This window comes from Amblyomma maculatum, chromosome 7 (assembly GCF_055883805.1).
Source record: "Amblyomma maculatum isolate TAMU_Amacu chromosome 7, ASM5588380v1, whole genome shotgun sequence".
NCBI lineage: Eukaryota > Metazoa > Arthropoda > Arachnida > Ixodida > Ixodidae > Amblyomma > Amblyomma maculatum.
This window is the reverse complement of record NC_139350.1, coordinates 125,931,427-125,955,120: the sequence shown is the minus strand read 5'-3', so window position 1 is coordinate 125,955,120 and position 23,694 is coordinate 125,931,427. Positions and strand designations below refer to the sequence as shown.

Sequence of the window (23,694 nt, the reverse complement as noted above, 5' to 3'; positions counted from 1 at the left end):
CCGGCCGATTGGGTGCCGCGAAACCTTCCTTCGCGCCGCATCTCAAATTGCGGACGGCATTATAAACAATCGTTTGTCATCATGCCCAAGTGTGCTGCACCAGAAAGCGCAGCAACATGGCATTTCGAACGAAGCATCTTTAAATAAATACAGCATAAAAGAGGCGCCAGCCATAGCAAAACACACGGCGATATGCGCCGCATGCGCGTCGTTTTACACCGGGGAAAAGGAAGCAGCCAATACAACAAGCAAGAGAAAAGCGCGCGAAAACAAGTGACGGCGCTCGGCCAATGGGAGGATCGAGAGCGCCGGAGAGGAGGCGGGCGGAGATCTTCACATGTTGGCGCTACTTTTAATTTATTGAGGGGTTTTACAAAACACATCTGGCGAGCTTCCGAGAGGCACAGGAGAGCGCGGAGCACGTTGTTCTCGAGTGTTGGATTGTCGCCAGTGCACCCAGAGGGCACTACCTCCATAGGCACTACCCTCCCTAGGGAAAATTCAGAGGAAATCAAATGGCCTATTTGCTTATTGACACCAATAGGCATATTTGCCTACAGGTCTGTTGGTGTGTAATCATACTGGTGTATATGACCTCCAGGTCTGATGGGGTTTTGAGCCTATATGTCACATATTGGTTTCATACCAATAGGCCTTATGGTTTCACTGGTCTATTGGTGTCCTGGATGTGTACCGGCTACCTCAGTAAACAGCAAAACGGAGGGAAGGGGCCTGAAATCATTTATTTGTCACATTTTTGCGCCTTCATGACGTCAGCAATCTTCATCGCGACGATCTTCAAGCAGCGGTGTCGAACTGAAGCTTCCTCGGATGTGCATCTATTTCTGAGGTAGTGCCTGAAAAAAGCTGCAGCAAAAAGACACACTGAGACTGGGAAGGTCGCACTGATGCAATGTAAAACCAGCAACTTCAATTAAAAATTGCATGTTTGCAAAACATTCCCTACAATCACTCCAATACAGCACATGGCATTTAATGCCTGGCAAATGCTGTGATGCTGTGTCAAACTACTCTTTATATTAATGATGGCTTCAAATGGAAGATTTAAAAGTGTTTGCTACTTGCATTTTAATGAGTACTCTCAAACTATGCAAGCTTCTCTAAGGTGCAGGTTATACTGCAGGTCATGCACTACTGCCATATTTCATTCATTGAGCAAAGAGTGATGTACAGATATGTACACAATGCATATCTTCAGTTATCTGCTGTCTTGTGACAATTCGTGAATGCATGATCAATAATGCTACACACACCCCATGGCCACTACACCTGGCTTCTCAGCCGTGTACCTTTCGTGCTGTCCAAGACTTTGTTGCTCAGGATTATGCTGGCATAAATACCAGTATTTTCAGTAACGGAACTTGGGCGAGCAGTGCTGGAACCAATTCTGACAATGCAAGCAGTTGAAGTGCATCCTGGCATACATCTCATGGTACTCTATCACAGTCATAGTGAATGCCAACTACACCAGTAGTGTAGCCACTGGTGGTACAAAAATGTTTTGCTATAACTGTCCCAGACAACAAAGTGCATGCACTCGACAGCAAAACTTGGCTACTCCAGAGCACAAGTGATCGCTTATGAACGCTGGTACTACAAAATGGTATTTAACATTGTCTGGTGTAAGAATAGGCAGTTTTGTTTTGTTTTTCAAATTTGAAACATGTGTAAATACGTACATTCGAGGGCAGCAAACTTAATTGGGTCCAGTGCTGGCTTTGCCTCGGCTTTCGTCCGGTTTGATGCTGTGCCTGTGACGCTCCTGTTAACGAGGCCTGTAGTCGAAAACAATTTCACGCAAGCCTCCCGTACAAATACACTATCCTTGGGACGTGTCATCAAGTACTGAAATGCTTTTTTGGCCAGCCAGATTCCATTGCCCAGATACACCTGAAATGGGAAAAGAGAAGTAACTAACAATGCTGGCAAAATTGCACAAAACCTATGTTTAGCACATCCATTCACCATGAGATATGTTCTAAAATTATCAATGCGAGTCTACAGCTGGAAACATGGTACAAATTCACAGTTAGGGAAACGGCAGAGAAAAATATCTCCCCAATTCTATGCTGTTACCTCTGCTGTTGAAAACATTTTTTCGCCATCCAAATTCTTAAGCTTCATTAGATGTTAACCCTTAATAGTAAATATTTCTTAATAATGTAACCCTTACCAGGCTTCACAGTAGTTATGAAAAAGAAAAGAAACTAAAATAAAAAACAGTAAACTATATAACACACATATACATTAGGGCACATCTAGCTTGTAAAAGTAGAATCAGTAGAATCACTGGCAAGAAATATGTATTTGGCGAGTTAGCGTCTCCTCACCTGCCTCACGACCTGTGCATAGCAAATAACTGGAATAGGATAGAAATGCAATATTCCTCCGTGCTAATATCAAAGTAGAAGTCTTCTGGTTTCAGAGCTCAGGCTCACATGGGAAATATCATCACCTACACATTAGGAACAGTGCCATGCACAACAAAAAAAATTAGTTCTGAGTCAAAGAAAGAATGCCAGCAGTTCTCTCGGCCCATAATAAAGTTTACAAAATATATGTTGAATGTATTCAGTTAACATGACAAAATATCAGTGCAAAAAATGACACTAACCTCGCTGCCAGTTTCTGAAAAGGGCGCATCAGTACCGGCCACTTAAGCACCATGGCCTCTATCAGCATTGTCAGCTGAAGAGTCCTGGCTTACAGCTGGCACAAGCAGAGCTTCCGGCTCTGCAGTCCTTTGCTTTTCATTTGAAGGTAGCTTTGCCACTGGCTCCGCAGTCCTCTGCTCCTCGGTTGAAGATGGCAGTGCCGCTTATGAAACTGGAGGCTCGGAAAGTCTTTTTTTTTTTAATCCGCGACTGGTTCCGCGGTGGGTGGCAGTGGTGCGCGCTGTTTGGATGGCGATGTTTGCTTTCGTTCTGAAGATGAGAAAACAGATGGTAGGGAGATCAAATCGGCAGTTTTGATGACAGCTCTAAGCTGGTGATCAGCAACAGTTAAATTTGTTACGTTAAAAATATATAGTTGATTACAGCACTAATGTTTTCACTTCTTTAATTGTGCTTATTTGCATATAATGACAAAGCTAACAGACCTGTTCCAAATCATTTGCTGTGTAGTGCCTCCTCCAGTCGTGCCACCCTGTTGCGCAAGTCCCTGACGTCATCTTGTAGTCTTGGGATCTCTCTCCTACAGGCTGCATGTGTGTCTTCTTCACCATCAGAATTTAGTAGGTCCAGTTGTTGCTTCCGGAACCTCTCTTCTGTGTCCCGTTTTCTGTTGTTGCTCTTGGCTCTCTTTACTATCTGAAAACAAAAAAAAAGTTAAGAAATCGGGCCTTGCCAACAATACTGCTGATGGATTTACAACCCTAATCAAGTCTTTAGGCCAGAGTGCCTACTTGTAATGGAACGAATGTCCTATTAATTCCCTCCGTAGAATAGTATTTAAAGCACACATCGAGCAACAAGCTCTTCTACCACGAAAGGAGACCGTTTCAAGCATATCGAGACCCTTTGGTCTATAGCAATATTTCGGCAAAAGACTGAACAGACACTACACTTGTATAAATATGACATGCGGTAAATCAACGCAGTAAAATTTTCAAGCTCTTCTCGCCACTGCATTGTATACTCAAAACACTGTCATAAAGAAAACACTGCAACAAAAACTTGTTTTATATAACTTGTTTTAAGTAATTATGCCCGCAACTGCCTATCTGTGTTGTGAATAAATGAAATTTTTATTGCCTGACTATACTGCGTCATAGCACAAGGTATTCCGTTACACAAGGTGGGGCATCAGAAAACCACTGCATTAACTTTTCTTGCACAAGCCGAGCATCAGGTCAAATGAAAGCTTGCAGTACCCACCTGTACTGCAAGCTTTCATTTGACCTGATGCTCGGCTTGTGCAAGAAAAGTTAATGTCGTTTGTTCTCTGATACCCCACTGTTGCGAAATTGCGCCTGCCCTGTTCTTTTCTCTCTTTTGCGGCAGCGAGGATTCCGGCACACTGGTGCCGAGTTCAATCCACTATATGGAGATTGGGGCTTTCGCCGTGTTCCCTCTCAGTTTCCTTTCTTTTCTGCCTTGAGCGCCTTAGTTTTGCAGGGCCGACTGGCCCCAGCTTTGAGGGAAGGAAACTCGGTCCCATCTCGATTGCGGACTGCAGCTAGTGTCGGTTACAGGGAGTGAGAATAGCCGACCTCCTACTGTTGGGCTGTGTATGCGTTTGGAGGATTCGGTATAGGCCTTTGTCCCGGGTGTCCTTTTTTTTTTTTCGAGTCAGGTCAGTGCTTTCGCTTGCAGACCTCCGGCCTCGTGTTATAGCGGGTTGTGCTGCGAGGAGCCGGCAGAGATGGAAACGCGGGCCAGTCGGTGTGAAGAAATTGGTGCATGCAGACGGGTGCGTGAGGTCAGCCAGGGTGTGCGAGAGCAAGGCAAGGTCGCACAGCGAGTTTAAACAGAGGCTGTCGCGGCGAGTGCGGTGACGGCGGCCCTGAGGATGCGTGGCCCCAGACCGCCTGAGCCTACGACATAGCCTCAGTCCCGCAGCGAGCATCAGCAGATAAGCCACCGTTTCCCGCCGCCACTCAATCAAACTCTTTTATTTACCTCTCGCTATTCTTTTGTTCACATCTAGCTTTTTGGTGTTGTCATTCCCACATGTAAACTTGTAGTGTCACCTCTTTTTGCCTGCTTTATGTTAATAGTTAATGCCTGCGTCACCTTTCTTTCCGATACTTATATTACGCTATTGTTATCTTGCTATTGTGCATTGCAACTTTTCTTTTTCTTTGTGTGTGTATATAAGTAAATTCCATTGCCCCGATCTTGAGTATGCTCATGCCTCCGGCCAACAGCCAACCAGGCGTGGCCCTTATCGCCGGTCAACGTCCGAATCTGATTTTGCACATGGGGGAGAAGTTTGTCGCTCCACCCCCTCCTATGTACAGAGAGTGCAACGGTGGCCATGTTGGCCCGAATAACTATAGTCAACCGACCAGCCACCCACCAATAGCCTGACACCCATCTTGTGTAATGAAATACCTTGTGCCTTGGTGCAGTTTAGTCAGGTTTCCCTTGGCCAATAAAAAATTTCCTTTATTCACAACGCAGATAGGCAGTTGCAGGCATAATTATTTAAAACAGCATCAGTGAAGCAAAAGGCACTGCTGATTGAACTCCGTACCTCTCGCAAGCGAGACAGCTGTATTAATCTACTCTGAAAACTTCACCGCCTCATTCGTTCTTTCCGGAGATGGTGACTTGCGCGGCGCGGTTTCGCTTCTGGTAACGGCTGTAACCCACGTGGATGAAGCGAGCGATTTTAGTTTGCTGGCCTACAGCACTTTGATTTTGTTTAAGGCATTACGCTTGCATCACCAGTGCGACAGGTCGCAGCCGCTGTTGGCAACGAAACCACGCTGTAGTGCGTAGACGCTGTGCAAGTCACCATCTCTAGAAAGAATGAACGTGACAGTCCAGTAGCACAACGGAAAATGAACGAAAAAGAAAACAGGCAAAAACCAGGGAAAAAAAAACGCGCCTATCCCTGATTACAACAGGCAGACTGGCTCTCATAGACCTTTTTCTACGTGCTTTGATATTCGCATTTTATTTGACGCTGCTATTACCTAGCGCGTCGAAGAAATGCACAATACTGTCAGTAATGCCCGGCATTCAGTGACAGTCCCGAAGCATATGCAACAATTGGGCACAGGTGCTTTCGGAATCGCTGTTCGGGCGTAAACAGTGAGGCATCACAATTAAGAAACGTGCCACTTAACCTGCACAACACGAATATTTCCCACTCAAAAGTAATGGCTAACAAAATTAATTCTGACCTCACGTGGGGAATCCTCACTCGATTCCCTCGAGGCGTCAAGGTCCTCGCTGTCGGATGGCGGTGGAGGTATGGGCACGCGTTCACTTCTTTGTTCTGCCTCTTCCTTTGATGCTAAGATGAAGATCAAACATCTAAATATCACTGTAATAAAAGACGCAGAGCATATGTTTTTCTTACCGAAGAGTCTCAGGACTTGCGCCTTGAAATAGCCGTTTTGCTTGGAGTCTCCCCAGAAGACATTATACCACTTGCTTCTTTCGAAGTCGTGGAGGTGGGATGGACGAAAAGCCTTAAAATCCCGTACGCTTACTACCACCCACCTTTAAATCATCATCGCGGAAGTGAACGTACGCGAACATGTTTTCACTACTCGCACGGGGTTTCGACTTGCAAGCGATCACGATTCACCACTCCAGATTAGCAGAGCGGCTAGCTTTGGCTTTGGCTTGTGTCGGTTAGAACCGCTTATAAGCTTTTGTGCTTAATAAATTGAAATAAAATATTAAATAAAAACTTTTGAGCTACAGTTAATTCAAACAATGATTAAAATAAATTGCGGTCAAGTTGTTACCAATAAACTTGACCAGATGCACCTATTCACAGTGCCGGTCCCGCGGGTACCGTCGGTAATCCAGTCAATCCTGGCCAATCCAACGTCGGCGATCATGTCGGCGCTTTTATTTTTTGGCTTTTTTCGCGTTCGCCCCTTCGCGCTTTGTCGTTCTAGTGGCGAAATCGCGCGCGTTGTAGAATGTGTCTGTACTACATGCGTGTCAGTAATATCATAGTGGCTTGTGCGTGCTAAGGCAAACGCATGTTTTCTAGCAATGCATCTGAGACAATGCATATTCAACAGTGACGAATGATGAAGCTGTCACCTCGTCTACAAACCCCCGCGCTAGAAAACGTAAGCGCTACTTGGAACCAGGGCAGCTTTGTTTGGTTCCGCGAACGACGCTTCTTTACCGACAAAACAGAAATGAACAAAGATTTTCAACCTCCAGTGACAGTGCGGCATTTGACATCAGAAGTGTGTCTCCGCCTCCTCTAACAGGTGATGGTGTGCACGCTACAGGCGACCACTGGCAAGATTTCATCAATGAAGAGCCATCGATCGAGAACATTGGAAATGCATCTGCAGGACTGCATAGCAGCAGCGCTCCTTGCAGCCTCACTTCAAGCAGTGAAGCAGAAAATCTGGAAGATGAAAACACTGACAGTGATTCGGATGTGAACAGCAGTCCAGAGCATTGTAGCGATGTCAATGAATTTTGTAATCTATTCGCTGATGAATGCCTGCCAAATTCTGGCATAACAGTAAATAAAAGATACAATGTTTGTTTTGATGGCATATGCTACCTCTGCAGGCTTGAACTGGGCGAACACCGAGAAACTTGTTTCTGTAGTTAACCTTTTAGTTGGAAAACAAGTCCTGCTTGCGTCGCAATATAGGATCAGAAAGGTACGGAAACATTGGAAAGAAAAGCTTGTGACACAGCACTACTGCGAAAATTGCGACTTCGTTTTTCAGAATCCGAGTCGAGGCTCTCATGAGCCTACATGTTCAACCTGCAATAATGTGAATTCACAGAACCTTTTTGCTAGCTTAAGTATAGAGAAACAAATAGAGGCTCATCTTTCGGACAATAAAGTTGCCAGAGCATTGGCAACATCACTGAAGAATAAGGCAGCAGCTTCCAGCAGGGACACTAAGTGATATCACTGATGGCAAACTCTACAAGCACAGTATGAGACGAGCCTCTTGGTGTGACATTTCAGTGACATTCAACACTGATGGAGCCAGTGTCTTCAAAAGCAGCAAATCTACCCTTTGGCCAATACAAGCCATCATAAATGAATTGCCAGTAGCTGTACGATGGAAGAACATTCTGCTGTGTGGCCTGTACTTTGGGAAAAGTCACCCAAAAATGGAACTGTTCATACGAACATTCGCCGATGCCATCCACAAACTGAGGCCTGTGAAGTGGGACTGTGATGGGCAGCAGTTTGTGTCGCAAATAAACGTGATTTGCTGCTGCGTTGACGCACCGGCTCGAGCAGCTACGCTCAATATGAAACAGTTCAATGGTTATTATGGATGCAGCTACTGCTACCACAAGGGTGCCTATGTTGGTCGTATCAATCCTTGATGCCTTCTATGCTCATAAATGCACATCGTGCTACATGTAGCCTAGCTTACTCATGCAAGTGGGTAATTTTTTAAAAACATTGCTGTTATGTCTTTAAACATATCAGCTTTTGGTTAAACAAAAGAGGGGCAGACCAACAGATTCTGCTGCTTTTCAGACAATATTTGGTACATTATTTTATTGCAGGTATTTTAAAGAGTGTGTTTTTCAATTCAAGGGTCTGTCAAGTACCCAGTTTCAACAAGTGGTCGTCAACCAGCTCTGAGGACAGATAAAGCCATGAGAGAGGACGTGCAAGCTGCTGTGTCCACAAGCAGACCATCCCATGGTGAAAAAGGGCTGTCGCCGCTTTCTCATTTGCCAGACTTTGACCTAGTGTGCGGCGTGTGCTCCGAGTGCATACACTGTGTGCTTGAAGGTGTCATCCGACAGCTATCAGAGCTATGGTTCAGTGCCACCAGCTCTTTGGCATAAATTGGTGAGCTTGCTGTGCTGCGACAAATTATTGAACGGCTGCTTAGCATTAAGCCACCTCTGTGTGTAACGAGGCTGCCTCGAGCAATCATTGAAAGAGCCATGTGGAAGGCCAGCGAATGGCGCTGGTGGCTACTCTTTTACGCGGCACCATGTCTTAATGGCATATTCCCGCATTCATATCATGAGCATCTGTGTTCCCTTGTAACAGGGAGTTTTCTCCTTTTTAAGGACACTGTCACAAACTTTGACTGGTCTTCAGCGATTGACCGCATTTCCACTTTTGTCATCCCGATGGGGAATTTGTATGGAGATGCATGCATGCCTTTTAACATGCACCAGCTCCTGCACCTTCCCAAAAGTGTACTGCAGCTCGGCCCACTTTGGTCAAACTCTACTTTTATTTTTGATTCTGGTAATGGAATGCTCTTAAAACTTATAAGTGATGCAAATGGTGTTCCTCTTCAAGTTGTAGAGAGATTTGCAACGAAGCTTATGGTTGAAAAGCTTGCAAACAGCCTAGAATTGGCAAGCTCTGTTAGGACTTTGTATGACGTTTTGAGGCCGGAAAGTACCAACAGCAGTATAAGACCATTAGTGCTTGGCATTGGAATTGTTCACTCCCTACAGCAGGACGAACAAGAGGCCTGTCTCGAAAAGCTTAGCCATGTACCCAGCGTGGTAACAAAATACCAGCGCATAAAGGTTAACGGCCAATACCTGCACACAGTTAATTACATGCGAACGAAGAAACGTGCAATACTACTTTCAAATGCACACAGGGGCAGCATTATAAATTGCAGAAAATATATCAACCACCTGACGGCACATGTGTACTGTTATGTGCACAACTTCTCTGCGAACCCTACAAGAACCTTCCACACATATATACTTGTGTATATGCCATGCTCTGTTCGCGAAAAGCACCGACTGATTGGCGCCTCTGTTACCTATATTTAGTATTACACTTACACCAAAAGATAAACGTGTACGTGTCGTCACTGCGAAAGAACTGAGTCATGGTGACTGATGGTTGGCATCGTCTGCTAAGAGCGGTTAAGAGCAAACGCTGGAGGAAGTTTTCAAGATCATGTGACCATCACGCTGCTTCCTGTCAGAGCGGAAACCGATACCTGTCAGCAAGTAGTCCGAGACTGGCAAATCGAATGTACCCAGTGTGGCGGAGCTAGTCAGAAGCAGGCTGTCTCAAACCAAGCGTTATCGGTAGGCGCCGTGAGTGCAGCCAGAATCAGCACATTCGAGCGCTCTAGACAGACGTGCTGACGGCTGTACGCCTGTACACCAAACAGGTCAAAGGAACTTTCGCATGACGGAAGTAAACTGGTGGCGAAGGCTGGGCCCGAAAGCGGTTTAGCGCGACAGCAGCACAGCCATACGCCGGGGCCAAAAACTTAAAGGAATCATAAAACTACAAATTAAAAAGCTATGTTCAACACAAGAGCAATAAGTATGCTTTACCTTGTTTTATGACAGAGGTAAGCTGTTTAAATAAAAACACTTCATTTGCTTTTTAATTTTGCAACACACTTGTTGCGTCCCCTTTTAATGTTGCACCGGCATTGGTGCGACGTTGCAGGCCTTGCTGGATGCTTGTGAAGGAGGCAATGAAGCAGTTTGTTGTCACTACCATCACGCTGTCTGCGATGGTGCTCCCGGGAATGGTACGAAGTTAGTTCGCTTGTCTAAAATTCGGTTGGTTGTCAACTTTTCGTCTTGCATGCTAGTTGATTCTTAGCCATTGCTATTTGGTAGGATGCTTCCCAGCTTTTAAATCCGTCGTTTTCTCGGTCCACGTGCGGCCAGCGCTAAGCCTTGTTGCGCACTTGTGGCACGCTTTGTTTCTTTCAAAGCGCTTGGCGCTTGTAAAATTGCGCTCGTAGTGACTGACCCACCGCGCAACAGCAAGGATTCTATACCGTATGTGTCACCCTGCATTGTTTCTCGCAGGGCGTTCACACTTGAGCTGCCGTCAGCAGTGTAGTCTGCCTTACGTGCGCGCATTAGTAACTTCCATATGTTGATCAGTGACGGCTTTGTTGTACATTTTGTTCATGATTTATCACTGTATATTTGTGGCCTTGATATAATAAAGCACGAATATTTTCGAGCTATACTTTCTTTTGTAACCACTGAAAGAGGGTTTTTACTGTAATTTAACAGGGGTAATAGCCCTCTCTAAGTTGCACGGCGAACCACACAAGAACACAGCGAGTCTAGGCCTCCACAAGCGAGCTCGAGCAGCGCAGCGGCACTTCGTCGTTCTTATCCTCGTCTTCGTGATATCCTCGCCTAGTTCATCCTCGTCCTCGTAATATCCTCGCATACTTCACTACAATTTCTCCCGGAGCGAAGAGGAGCTATCCTGGCGACCTATGGTGAGGGCAAGAGAAGCGGATCGTAGTACGTTTTGAGGCGGCTCACGTGCACAGTTTCGCGGCCGCGATGACGCATGTCCGAAGAGGGAGTGAGTGGCTCCACGATGTAATTCACAGGGGAGGTTTGGCGGACAATGCAGTAGGGGCCGTGGTACTCGGTTCGAAATTTTGATGACAATCCCGGTGGGGTGCCAGGAACCCACAGCCATATAGGGATCCTGCAGGAAAAAGGTGTGGAGTCTGATCTTTATCGTGGCGATACTTTCGGCGGCCTTGAGATTCCTATGTAAAAATTCGGGCCAACTGGCGACATTCCTCTGTATGTTTGGCAACGTCTGAAAGGAGAGTCCCCTCGGAGGAGTCGGGACGATAATGGTAAAATAGTGTCCATCGTGGACGACGCCTCACGCCCATAAAGGAGGAAGAAAGGGTTAAATCCAGTGGTTAACTGCGTGGTGGTATTATATGCGTAAGTCACGAAAGGAAAAACAGCGTCCCAGTTGATCTGATCAGCGGCAACGTACATTGTGAGCATATCTCCAAGAACACGATTGAAGTGCTCAGTCAGCCCGTTAGTTTGAAGGTGGTAGTCTGTTGTGGTCCGATGTATGATGCGACATTCGGCCAGTAGAACTTCAACGACATTGGAAAGGAAGACGCGTCCTAAGTTACTAAGCAGCTCTCGCGGCGCGCCGTGGCGAAGAACAAAATGATGTAGCAAGAACAGGCCACCTTCACGGGCAGTAGCAGCGGGTAAAGCGGCGGTCTCGGCATACCGGGTGAGGTAGTTGACGCCGACGATAATCCACCGGTTCCCAGAGACCATGCACGGAAGTGGCCCGTAAAGGTCAACGCCAACGCGGTCAAAAGGGCGGGCCGGACATGGAAGTGGTTGTAAGGGGCCATAAGCACGAGGTGTGGATGACTTCCGGCGCTGACAGGCGATGCAGGAGCGGACGTATTTGCGAATATAACCGTACATGCCGCGTCAATAGAAGTGTTAAGAAATTCTTTGAAACATCTTGACCGCACCAGGATGGACACACTGAGGCTCGCATGGAAAGAGGTGGAAATTTCACGACGTAAATGGCGGGGAATGACGAGGAGCCACCGTCGACCATTAAGCATATAATTTCGGTGGTATAGAAGGCCATCTCGTAGAACGAAGTGGGGTGCTTGACGGCGTAAAGTCCGAGAAGGCTCAGCATTGGGAGAACTGGAGACGATGTCGATAAGAGATGCGAGCCACGGGTCTTTTCGCTGCTCTGAAGGCATATCAGCGATGATTAGAGATGAGAGGACGGGACCAGCCGCCGAGGAGCAAGCAGCATCGCTAGATAGCGGAGAATGAGACAGAGCGTCGGCATCCATGTGTTTATGGCCAGAGCGATATATAAAGCGAATGCCAAATCCCTGAAGGCGGAGAGCCCATCGTGCGAGGCGGTCGGACGGGTATTTAAGAGAGGACAGCCAACATAACGCGTGGTGATCCGTGACGACGTCAAACTGACGACCGTACATGTAGGGTCGGAATTTTGTTAGGGCCCACACAATGGCCAAACACTCCTTTTCTGTAACTGAGTAGTTGCATTCAGCTTTGGAGAGGACGCGACTCGCGTACGCGACGACGTACTCGTGAAAGTCATTTTTCCGTTGAGCCAAGACCGCTCCGAGGCCAACGCCGCTCTCATCAGTATAAACCTAGGTGGGTGCTGTGGGGTCCTAGTGGCGAAGGATTGGTGGCGAAGTCAAAAGACGGCGCAATGCGGTGAACGCTTCGTCGCACTCGACCGACCACGCAGTTAACCACTGGATTTAGCCCTTTGTTCCTCTTTTACCCTCACCTCCAACAAGTGAAAGGGAGTTTTTACTGTGTTTTAACAGGGATAATAGCCCTCTCTAAGTTGCACGGCGAACCACACAAGAACACAGCCTGTCTAGGCTTCCACAAGCGAGCTCGAGCAGAGCAGCGGCACTTCGTCGTTCTTATCCTCGTCTTCGTGATGTCCTCGCCTAGTTCATCCTAGACTTCGTAATATCCTCGCATAGTTCACTACACAATATTTATTGCCTCATGGCATCAGTAGGGTATGATATGAGATAAAGGGTGAATAAATAATTAAATGAATGGAAAACGGATGGCTGATTATATGAAGTCCAGGAGTGAGCGATGATGAGGTCCCTGCGTCCAAGCGATATATGAAGTAGGATTGGTTACTGAAAGGCCATCTATCGTCAGGTGCCGGATTAGTGTCCGTTTCAGTGCTGGGAGGTCCCACAAGTGGTGAATGTCGGCTTCAACATTTTCGTTTTTACAGATCAGCCACCCTGGGCGGGGAAATAAGTGTCGAAAGTGAGACAACATCCGAGTGACAGCTGGTGTGAGGGCAACACCGACCCGGATCCTTCTAAGCGCAAACTCCTCGGCACGGGTGAGACCACGGGGAAGGGATACCGCACACGGAGGGATAAGGTGTTTCTTTCTTGATGAAAGGAGGGTAGCGTCGTCCACTTCAAGGAGCCGTGGCATTGATGCGCCTTGGTTCACGAAGCAGGTCACTAAATCTGCTTGACTGTTCGACGTTTTGTTGCGATTTGTGCGGTTACACCAGAGCTTCACAAGTCGTGCTGTGCAAGCATGCTGAGCTGGTCCCTTTAGAAGAGGTGCTGGTTTGCTCTCTTCCTGTGCCGTCTTATAATTGGTGCGTTTAACTGTCAACTGCACTAAACAAGCAGAACTCGAACCCAATAGAACGAAAAAGATTGGCCAGCACTGAAATACGCCCTTTCACTTTCATCGCGTTAGACCAGGCAAATGTCTTCAACGGCGTCCAGACTTGCTGTTTGTTTGCCTTGCTCGACTGTTGGATTCCCAGATGACGTTCAGCTCCTGCGCGCCCTTTACTCAGGCATCAGCAGCCTCTGAATGGCTGCTTCGCCGGCTCTCTTCCATCTCCGCGGGATGTACGCCAGTGATGCCTGCCTTAGTCTGCCCTCTTCGCACTCGCACTACACCTACTACTGCCTACAGGGTTACCGCGGACAGACACATTCGAGGTTTTCCTCTGATTGGACAGAAAATAGTTGTCTCCGCATATGCTGACGAGATCTCACATTTCGTGAGCGAAAACGACAGCTTCATTACGTTCATGAACATCTTTGCTGAATATGGAGCTGTCTAGGGAGCGCCACTCAACATGAAAAAAAGCAAAGCGTTCCGCTTCGGTCAGTTCAGGGATCCCTTAACTGCGCCCGGGCCGTATGTGGACACCATGTGCATGCTCGGCGTGCTGTTCGAACCAAACGACGTTTCCCCCCGGAGTCTTGGACGAAATTCTTTCATGGGAAACACGTGCCCTTTATCACGCTGCGCAGTTAAGCCTCGCGCTCAACGTAAAAGTCGGTATAATCAAGACGCGAGCGAGAGCATTCGCTTTTTACGTAGCACGTGTCGTTACAAACCCGCGCTGTACGGCGAGCTGATTTCAGTCTCTTGTTTGAGGCCGGACTGCGCTAGCTTCCCGCCACCGTTTGCACCTTCCGACGAGCAGGAGAGCCCTTGGTCTGCTGTCCATCCCGATGGTGGCTTGCGTGCTTGCGTTGAGGCTGGTGGAATGGCTGTGGACAAACGGGCCTTACCCTTGTCGCTCTCTCTCCGTGTGTTGGTTGAGAACAGAGCGGCGCTTGTTCGCACCCGGGCGTCGTCCCAGTCTGCTGGAAAACAGGTCTCTCTGCCTTTTTATCGTGCGACTGCTGGGATACAGTATGTACTCGATGCCGACCTGCCAGATTTCGATGTGGCTAACCTGCCAGCCACATGTATCGGCGAGCTAATTTCCTGCTCCAGGCTTTCGCCTGACAAACAGCGGGAGGCCCCTGTCTCAGAATGACGAATGTTGGCAGTACGTAAGCATTGTGCTAGATTACGATTGTATACTATTGAGCATGTGGGAGATAAGTCACTAATTAGAGAATTTGAGGTTAACATGTAGCAAAGTTTATGTAAGCGAGCGAAGATCCAGAAGAGAATCTGCGGACAGGAGCCGTCAATTAACGCTGTCGCGTCATCCCTTAGGCACTAAGTTTCCCCCAGGGTATCTAAAGTGTTTTCCACTTCGTATTTTCAAAAATGGTATTTTGTACCACGTAGAGGAGACTTTAAGCAATGTGATGTGATTTTTTGCTCATAATGTCCCGTCTGCGGCTCCCTTTGAGGTCCCTCGTTCGGTTACACGCACTTCGTCACTAGCTAAATCAATAACCCTTTCAGCAGTATCCCTATTATATATGCTTTTAGTTTTGCTTATAAAATGAACGAAGGCTGGCGGCGGGCAGACGGAAAGGCAACTCCGATTCCAAAGAGGCACGCGTCAAGGGCTGCCGCGCAAACGTCGTCGCACGCACCAACTAAAACCGGTCTGCGCATGCGCGCGACGCCTGAAGCAAGCATCGCCAAAGTTGGCGCTCCGATCTATCCCTGCCAGATATTTGACGCGTGAGCGCCCGTGCCGCACGCTTCGGAATTTAGCGGCTGTCCCCTACTCATTTTTTCTCGCCCGGAAGTCTATTGAGCTGCCCTGCCCGCTTTCTCCATAGCTTGGGCCCTTTCAGTTGACCCGCCGCGGTGGTGGAGATGGGGCACTCGACTTGATACGGTACGGAATCCCAGCCGCGGTGGCCGCTTTTTGATGGAGGCCAAAAATAAGGCACCTGTTTGCTGTGTGATATCAGCGCACGTTAAAGAACCCCAGGCGGTCAAAATTTCCGGAGCCCTCCACTACGGCGTCTCTCATAGCCTCCCTTCGGGACCGTTAAACTCCATAAGCCGAACCAAACCAAGCCTTTTGAGCTGTTCTCTGATCTTTACATCACAGCTTAAACATTTATTTTTGTAGTCGATGCGAGTGGTGAGCAAAATGGTTGTTTGGACGTGCTGGTGACACATGACGAAAGTTAAAACGCACAACAAGACGAGGACAGCAAAGAAAACGTGCGACACACGAGCGCTAACTTTCAACTTGCAAGTTAGCGCTCGTGTTTCTCACGTCTTCTTCACTGTCCTCGTCTTGTTGTGCGCTTTAACTTTCGGCGAGTGGTGAGCGAGCAAGTACTAGACGCATGGAGATGCATTCCCATTTTCGACGCCTGGCATATCGCTGGCTTCGGTGGCGCGTGGAAAGTGCTTTGGAATCGAGAGAGGACGGTTAAAAGTCAATGAGTGTCCAAAGTGTGGTGGGGAACTCCTAACCAAAGAGACACGCTCTCAGTGATAGGGGTGCGGGGCAGGACTGCTTGACCGAGTGTCTTGTCAGAGGTCAGGAACTTTACAAGTTCTAGTTACGAAAGCGGGAATGCCAGGCGGCGGCGGTCCACAGTGTGAAACATTTGTTAAGATGATCTTGATCGAATATTTTAGGGGAATCCCCGAAGGTGGAGTATTTATTTATTTATTTATTTATTTATTTATTTATTTATTTATTTATTTATTTATTTATTTATTTATTTATTTATTTATTTATTTATTTATTTATTTATTTATTTATTTATTTATTTATTTATTTTCGATACCCTCAAGCGCCGGGGCATTACAGAGGGGAGTGGGCAAGCAAACAACGCAAGAAAAAAATTTTTTTTTTTCTTGCGTTGTAATAAGGGAGTAATTACTCATTGACATCCACCCAAGCGCAGCCATACGGCTACAAAGGAAAACTATACAGCTTTCTCAGAAACTTCGTAGTTAAATAAAAATTCGTCCTGGTCTGGGGATCGAACCCGGGACCACCGCCTTTCTGGGGCAGTCGTTGTACCAACTGAGTTAACCAGGATGGTCAGCAGAACAGATGACAGGACGCGAGCGATTTGATCAATAACTCGAAGTAGGAAGGGGGAGAGCTATGTATGTTTATCTCCCTATCTGTTAGTGTTCCACCGCTGCTTTAAAATAATGTTCAACCTACTCGCCCAGGAAGCCACTTTCCTTGTAGTTTGGTTTCTCTACCCCTCTATAAAACCCCAGGCGGTCGAAATTTCCGGAGTCCTCCACTACGGCATCTCATAGTCTGCATCACTTTGGGACGTTAAACACCATAAACAATACCAAACCAATCAAAATGTACAGCGTACGACATTTGGTCTTGCGCATTTTTTGTTTCTCTTGAAATTAAAGGGGGTTTCACTCCCACTGCCGAAGGTATGTAATGGAAGCGCGATTCGGCAGTCCGGTCACTTAGGCCGGTTTCTGTCTATCCTTGCCATGTTTTTCTTTTAATCAAATTCATGATTTATTATCTGAGTCTGTGTGTTTTCAGGAGAGAGGGTTTAATTCTGTTAAAATTTAAGGAGAGCTGTACGCAACTAAGGATCAATCATTTTGACGTTGGAGGCGATTTTACGTTATTGCAATGATGCCTATACCCCAATGTCTTAAAACGAAGCCCGAAGGACCTGCCCATCGTTTAGACGTTCTGCATCTTCGGCTATGCCGAGGAGGAAAGATTTCCTTATTAGCTAGTTCCAACTTGCATCTCTGTTATATTCTGTAAATATTTTAAATCTCCTGTACAGGTGCACCAAAATTATATAAAACTTAGCACGAGAGCATAGTCGAAGTGAATAAATCTGCATACCAGAGCGCTCTACCAGCAGATGCGCAGCAGGACGCAAGAGTGCGCCTGCACATCCGAAAATGTTGCAATGGTTGCAGTCATCGACTGCCCGAGAGAAGTTCCGCTGTTCGGCGGCATGGCGCTTTGTGCTTCGTCACAAATTCCAGCACTTTAGATCAACGTGGCCGCTGTGCTTAAAATTTGACCGCATTTCTCCAATCGATCTACGAGCGTTTATAAAATACGGAGCAGCAAACTCTCTCTCGAGCGCAGCGCAAACCGCTTTGATCACGCAGATTGAAAAGCGTGGTTCTCGTTACGAAGCACAAAGCGTCGCGATTCCAAGAGGCGGGGCCTAATCTCCGCAAGGCGCCGTATAAGGCAAGCATCACAACATCGAGATGGGTCTGTCGGATATGGTGACACTCCCTAGCTGATTGCTGCGCATCGGCTGATAGTGCGCGCTCACATGCAGTCCTTTCCAATTCGGCCATCGCTCGCGTGCCCCGTTTTACTTGTGGTGCACCTGCACATGAAGCGACAATTCGTAACCTCCTGTAGTCAAGTCTTCGCTCTACCGCCTACGACGGGGCACCTCTGGAGCAAAAAACCAGAAACCTACGCAGCCATTGTCTCTGACGGCGAACCAAGGTGCAATTTTTAAATTAACCAACATCGGATAATCCCTTGCATTATGTGAAAGCCCTCCCCCCCCCCCTTCCCCCGTTTCACCAGGAAACGACGGGCATTCCCAAAGGACATTCTCAACCACATAAGGGAGAAGCAATGATGAATCACAGAGAATGAGGGGGGGGGATCGACAGCATATGTCACCAGGAAAGATTGAGGTCGTAGAAATCGCGGCCATGACCACATACAGCATTCAAAGATGTCAAGGTTCTGCTTCGGGTATCTACTGGACGTCTTTTTTGCAGCGTCTTTACGATAGAAAACAAACTGCCTCTTTTCGTGCAAGAATATTCCTTAAGGGTACTATGAGTTGTACGCAGAGAATAAGCCCCGAGTCCTCTCAAGGTTGTTGAAATGTTTTGCAGAATAATGTGTTGTTTTTCCGCTCTAGTTTGTTCACGCAGGTTGCGTCCGCACACCCTGAAAAACCTTAAAAACGCGCCCAGTCCGGCTGTCGTCAAGAAGTGCGTGCTCTTTCGTTGAGTGATACTATTGTTCATGGCCGATGGCGGCTAGTAATGTGAGCGCTAGCCCAAACTCGAAGTTTTTACATGTAGTCATGACAAGCTGGAAACAATATATACATTTCCAGCTTCTCATGGTTCCGTAGGCATAGGAATATCTGCAACGTATTTTGACTCTGAAGTGTTTTTTTTTTCTCCGTCCAGTATCGTTTATATATGGCGTGCGGTGTCTTATGAACATGTCCCACGTCATACATCAAACAGCCGCCTAATCTGGTAAAAAAGCACAAAGTGCGTTCAGCTTGCGAATGTGGAAGGGGAAGTGTGTTAGCTAAGGTGTACTTTTGAGAAAGAAATTTGTGTACTTTTTCAAGATTCAAAGCATGCTTAGATTGAATGAAAACAAAAAGTACTCTTTTAACAGAATTGAACATGTTTTAGAAATAATAATGGCAAGACAGTGGTATCGACCGACGTTTTTTTTCCCAGCCTTAAGCCACTGCAAGACCTGCTATTCAGAGAAATTATCTAATTTTTCGTCCAAATACGATTTTTAAGTTTCCGAAGCGAAATATTTGCAGTAGATTATCTTGTTGGTGAAAATGCGTGTGCTTGTATACAGAGTTTCATTTTCAGTTTTTAACATCTCCCTTACCCTAAAGTACGTCAGCAACACTGGTAGCCTCCATTCTAGCGCTATGGTGCATGTTTCCTACAGTTTGAGGGGCATGTGCCTGCGATAGCCGCCACGTGCTGCAGACTTGCGGTACCCTGAAAGCTTTTTCAAATGATTTCAAATCCTCTCCGGGCTCGGGCCCTAGGATTAGATTGAACGCTGCAAGGGAAGGGAAAGTTTTATACTTAGCTGTGCTGCTATAGATAATGACTCAACTTTAACAAATTTGTAAGGAGCCATTCAACTGGCATTCAAGAAACCGATTCCTGGATGCTGGCTGAAAGATACTCAATCGGTACCTAGCCGTGCAATCGCTGCACAGCCATAGCACGCAGAGAACCACTATACTGCATGCAAGGCAAAAGAACCTTTCAGTGTTCGTCTACTACTAACTCTGTGCGGGTGTTCGCTGGCATCAACCGAAGCCGGGGACGAATGTCTCATGCTGAATGCTTTTTCAACTTGAACTCTCTAGTGCACTTAAACAAGTCGGCACTTACTACATTTCGTTTCAGAAGAGAGAAGATAGTAAAGTAATTCAAAGGTGTGGTTATTTACTAGGTGTAAACCTTAGTTTATGAGATAATGATGGTTTTCATTAAGATGCTAAAATGCAGGGTTCCTAGAGTCAAATATACGAAACTCGTGTCGCCTGAAGTTTTTACATGAACCACAAATTCAGATGAAGGCTATCTCTGATCGACACTTCATGAAACATTTAGTCGTAGTAATCTGCACTTAGAGGGCCTTTCGAAACGTTTTAAAACGCATCTAATAATCAAATTGTTTGCAGTTCAATGTATATCACAAACTCCCCCGTTTGGGGATAGTGTTAAATAATCATATTTCATCCAACAGTGCACACATCCAAAATAAAAAAAATATTCATGTCTGAGAATGTGAGCACACTGTTGGGGTCTGTGTACCATGAACGATTCGATCACATCAGAAAGTGCCATTCGCAGTCGGCCGGATAAACACCAGTTCAATTAATCTGAACCGCGAGCATGGGGGGAAGCACCGACATATTTTCGCGCTCCTTTAATTGTAAAAGAAAATTAAGATCGTATTTGCGATAAACAAATACATCGTAAGTGAATTAAGGTCGCAGTCTGGTGATTGGCAGCAAAAAATTTAAGACACAAGAAATGAGACAAGAAATTTAAGAAGTTAGCTTATGAAAATCTTGACGCTGATTTTCACACTAGTATGATATCGCGGCGCTCACCCAGACACTCTAGTGTTGCCGTCCCCAGAAGGAAGATTAAAATCTTCCACACGTCCATTGTCCCCGTCGGTAGTCGCGACGGCCAGGGTGCTTGCTGTTGGCAAGCGACTGTTCAACCACTAATGGCAGAGCGTCAAGTAGCTCGATTTTTTCTGCGCTCCAAAGTTTTGACACTTGGCGGGAAATTTATTTGTGCGATCACTTCTCGCTGCTACACAAAGGTAATGTCCACCTTTCTCCGTGAAACAACTGTCAGCTCACAGATGCGAAGCACATAAAGACACTCACTTCCTACAGAAACTAAATGTCACATATTGACCTCTTGATGATATACCAGGACATGACGTCATGCTGACGCACTTCCAGGCCGCATTTCGGCACTAGCACTGCAGTATAAAACCACTCTGGTGTAAAAAGATACAAAAGTGGCTACTGTTTGAGTGGGAAGCCAACTAAACGCGAACAGGGGGATCTTTCTTTGTGACAAGGATACGAATGGCCACATGTCGCCGCCGTTTTCGCTCACTCCACTCCAAGAAACGAAGACGCCAAATCACAAAAAAAGCACCTTGATGTAAAGCCAGAAAAACAAGTGGAACATTTCTGTCACATTGTCAGTTTGACTGAACAAAAGCACGCCTCGCTGACATGTGGCTGTCAGGAGACCGAAAAGTCGAGGTCCGCCGCACAAACTTCGTAAACCAGTGCGTTTTAAGCTTATATACGATAACATGCAAGCATGCACGTGGCAATTTTTGTCTCTTCCAAGATATCTAAGACAACACTGATGGGAGCTGCTGGCTCATTGTCTCCTTCACGAGTAACGCAACGCAAACGTGACATAGACAAAGAAGGCAAGCTAGGCATTGACTTGGATCTCTAAGTGGGCGATTATTGGTCCTCTTTGCTCTGTATTGTCCTTGCGCTCATTTTCCGTAACTTACACAGGCAAAAAATTTCAAACGCCAATCATTCATTTCCAAACAACGAAGTTTGGAACCTAGTCCATCTTGGCTCCCTTTCATATAACGTCGAAAGGCGTGCTCTTCACCATTAAATTTTCTTCGTGTACGACCGCTCATGTTTCGCGTGGTCTCGGCGGTGTTGCTAACCTCATCTGTCAACGTAAATAAAAATTCTGGATTGCTGAGCATATACCGGTATTCATAGTGACAGAAGCCGTCAGCATGGCTCAGATGGGTCTCTTGCCTTAGGCTAGGGCGTCCCTCTCATGTATAGCCTTGTCAGCCCGGCGAATACAGAGACGTGCGAGATGCGTCGCACAAGTTGCGTTTTTCCTATTTGTGTGTGTGGGGGAAGAAGGGGGGGGGGAGTGAAAAGAAGACTTCATTCGGAGTCAGTTGTGCACTCCCTTCATACTCTGACATCGGCGACCATTTCAAAACAAGCAGCGCTCTGAGCTACGCCGCCACATGGTTTATCAGCTCCGCGACGAGACACACCAAGACCTCGTTGCTTCCTATACGTTCGGTTCCCGAACACCGCAATCGTGCATACAGACCAATCGGCCTGCGCGATTTACCTGCCATCACCTCCGACCACGGCCTGACCAGCTACCAGAGAAATCGACAACTACATGCGCAGGGGAGAGTATACGCCCTTCAGCACACGTTTTACCCCACCGGGACGCAAATACGCATCGACCGTGTGAGGAAGTTCTCTCTTCCCGAAGCGGAGAAACTTAAAGCAGCAAACTCTGGCCCGACGAAATGGCGAATACCTTCCGAAGACGGCTAGTCACGATCACGCCAAAAACCTAAAACCAGATGGGTTTTGGGTTTTTGATGTTAATAACCCCACGATGCAGTTTTTAGGCAACACCCTTCGAGTGATGTGAGAATGAAGGACACCATCCGTAAAGCAGCAACTGACGAAACCCTGACTCAACCCTCAAGCGCGTACCTTCAACCTTGAGGTATACTATCGATGGTCGCAACCTTACGGCCTTTGTAGATACAAGCGCCAACATACTTCGTCATCAGTTTATCAGTTTACCGTTCGCCGGTAAATTGAAGAGTGACGACCAGGTTTGGTTTAGTTTGGTTTCTGGGGTTTAACGTTGTCACCCGTTAATAATTAGGCGGATTATTAACGATGCGCCCTTAACGGTGCGCACACTCCCAGACACCCTTAGAGTGAGTGGGGGTAGCTGTTCCGGTCGCAAAGGAGATGCCCTCGACCTACGTGGCAAGCTCAGCCGGAATTCAACTACCTTGTAGTGACAGAAGGGGGTGGCCGTTTGGTGCCCAGCTGTCGCCGGTTCAAACCAGAGTAAGGATCGGAATCGGAAGTAACAAACAAAACACACTTTATACACAGCAAGAGACGATACAAAGGAATACACAAGAACACTTGAAATGCACAGACGAGAGATTCACAGAATACAAACGCTAAGCATTCAACTACAGAGGTAATCAGTAATACAGAGGCTTTACAACACAGATCAAACACGAGAGAGTCACAAATACAAACACCAAATTGTTGACCGGGCACTGTTGCAGCCCGACGCCTCGAGAGTCACGATGTGGCCGCCATGCAAGACGAGCGCCGCTCCCTCGCAGGTCCGTGGGCTTGCCAGCAGCGGGTGATCCACAGGAGTCCAGTCGGAGATCTGGCGAACACGCCGCAACCACTGACTGACTGACTGACTCCACAAGCGGCGCGGCCTCAATAAATGGGGCGCGCCACGTCTGTCTGTTAAGGCGCGCTAAAGCTGGCGCGCACACGCACTTGGCTTCGCTGGTTAAAGCGCTCCCTTTTCCTCCCGTCGAGCCGCGCGTCGTCATTAGCTAGGACCCGTAGAAATTTCTGGAGGGTTCTGGCGTGTTCCAGACTGATGAGTCACCTTCATCACTGAGTGATGAGAAAGAGGGCGACGGCGACGCGTACAAAGCTACGCGCTCTCTCGCGCGGGGAAGGAGGTTTCTCTCGAATCTTGTGGAACTCACCATGCGGCGACGCGCGGGCCTCGCGCCGTGCCGGCTCAGTAAAAATGTGCGCCGATTTCGTGACAAACGTCCCAAAATGACTCCGGCTATGACAGACGCCGTAGTGGAGGACTCCGCAAATTTCGACCAGTTAGGATTCTTTAACGGGCACTGACATAGCATAGC

The 23,694-nt window shown here is 47.1% G+C and overlaps 1 protein-coding gene and 1 pseudogene across 1 annotated transcript in view; one reads left to right on the top strand and one right to left on the bottom strand.

The window, feature by feature from the left end:
• The window catches only part of LOC146184676 (uncharacterized), a 29,761-nt gene extending 8,849 nt beyond the window's left edge, over nt 1-20,912 (bottom strand). The window contains exon 1 of the mRNA XM_084608827.1: nt 20,561-20,912. Coding sequence (XP_084464953.1) covers nt 20,561-20,618 — 58 coding nt within the window. The 5' untranslated portion in view covers nt 20,619-20,912. The remainder of the gene's footprint in view (nt 1-20,560) is intronic.
• Nucleotides 4,387-13,823, top strand: LOC146184677 (uncharacterized; annotated as a pseudogene).
• Nucleotides 20,913-23,694: the final 2,782 nt, after the last annotated feature.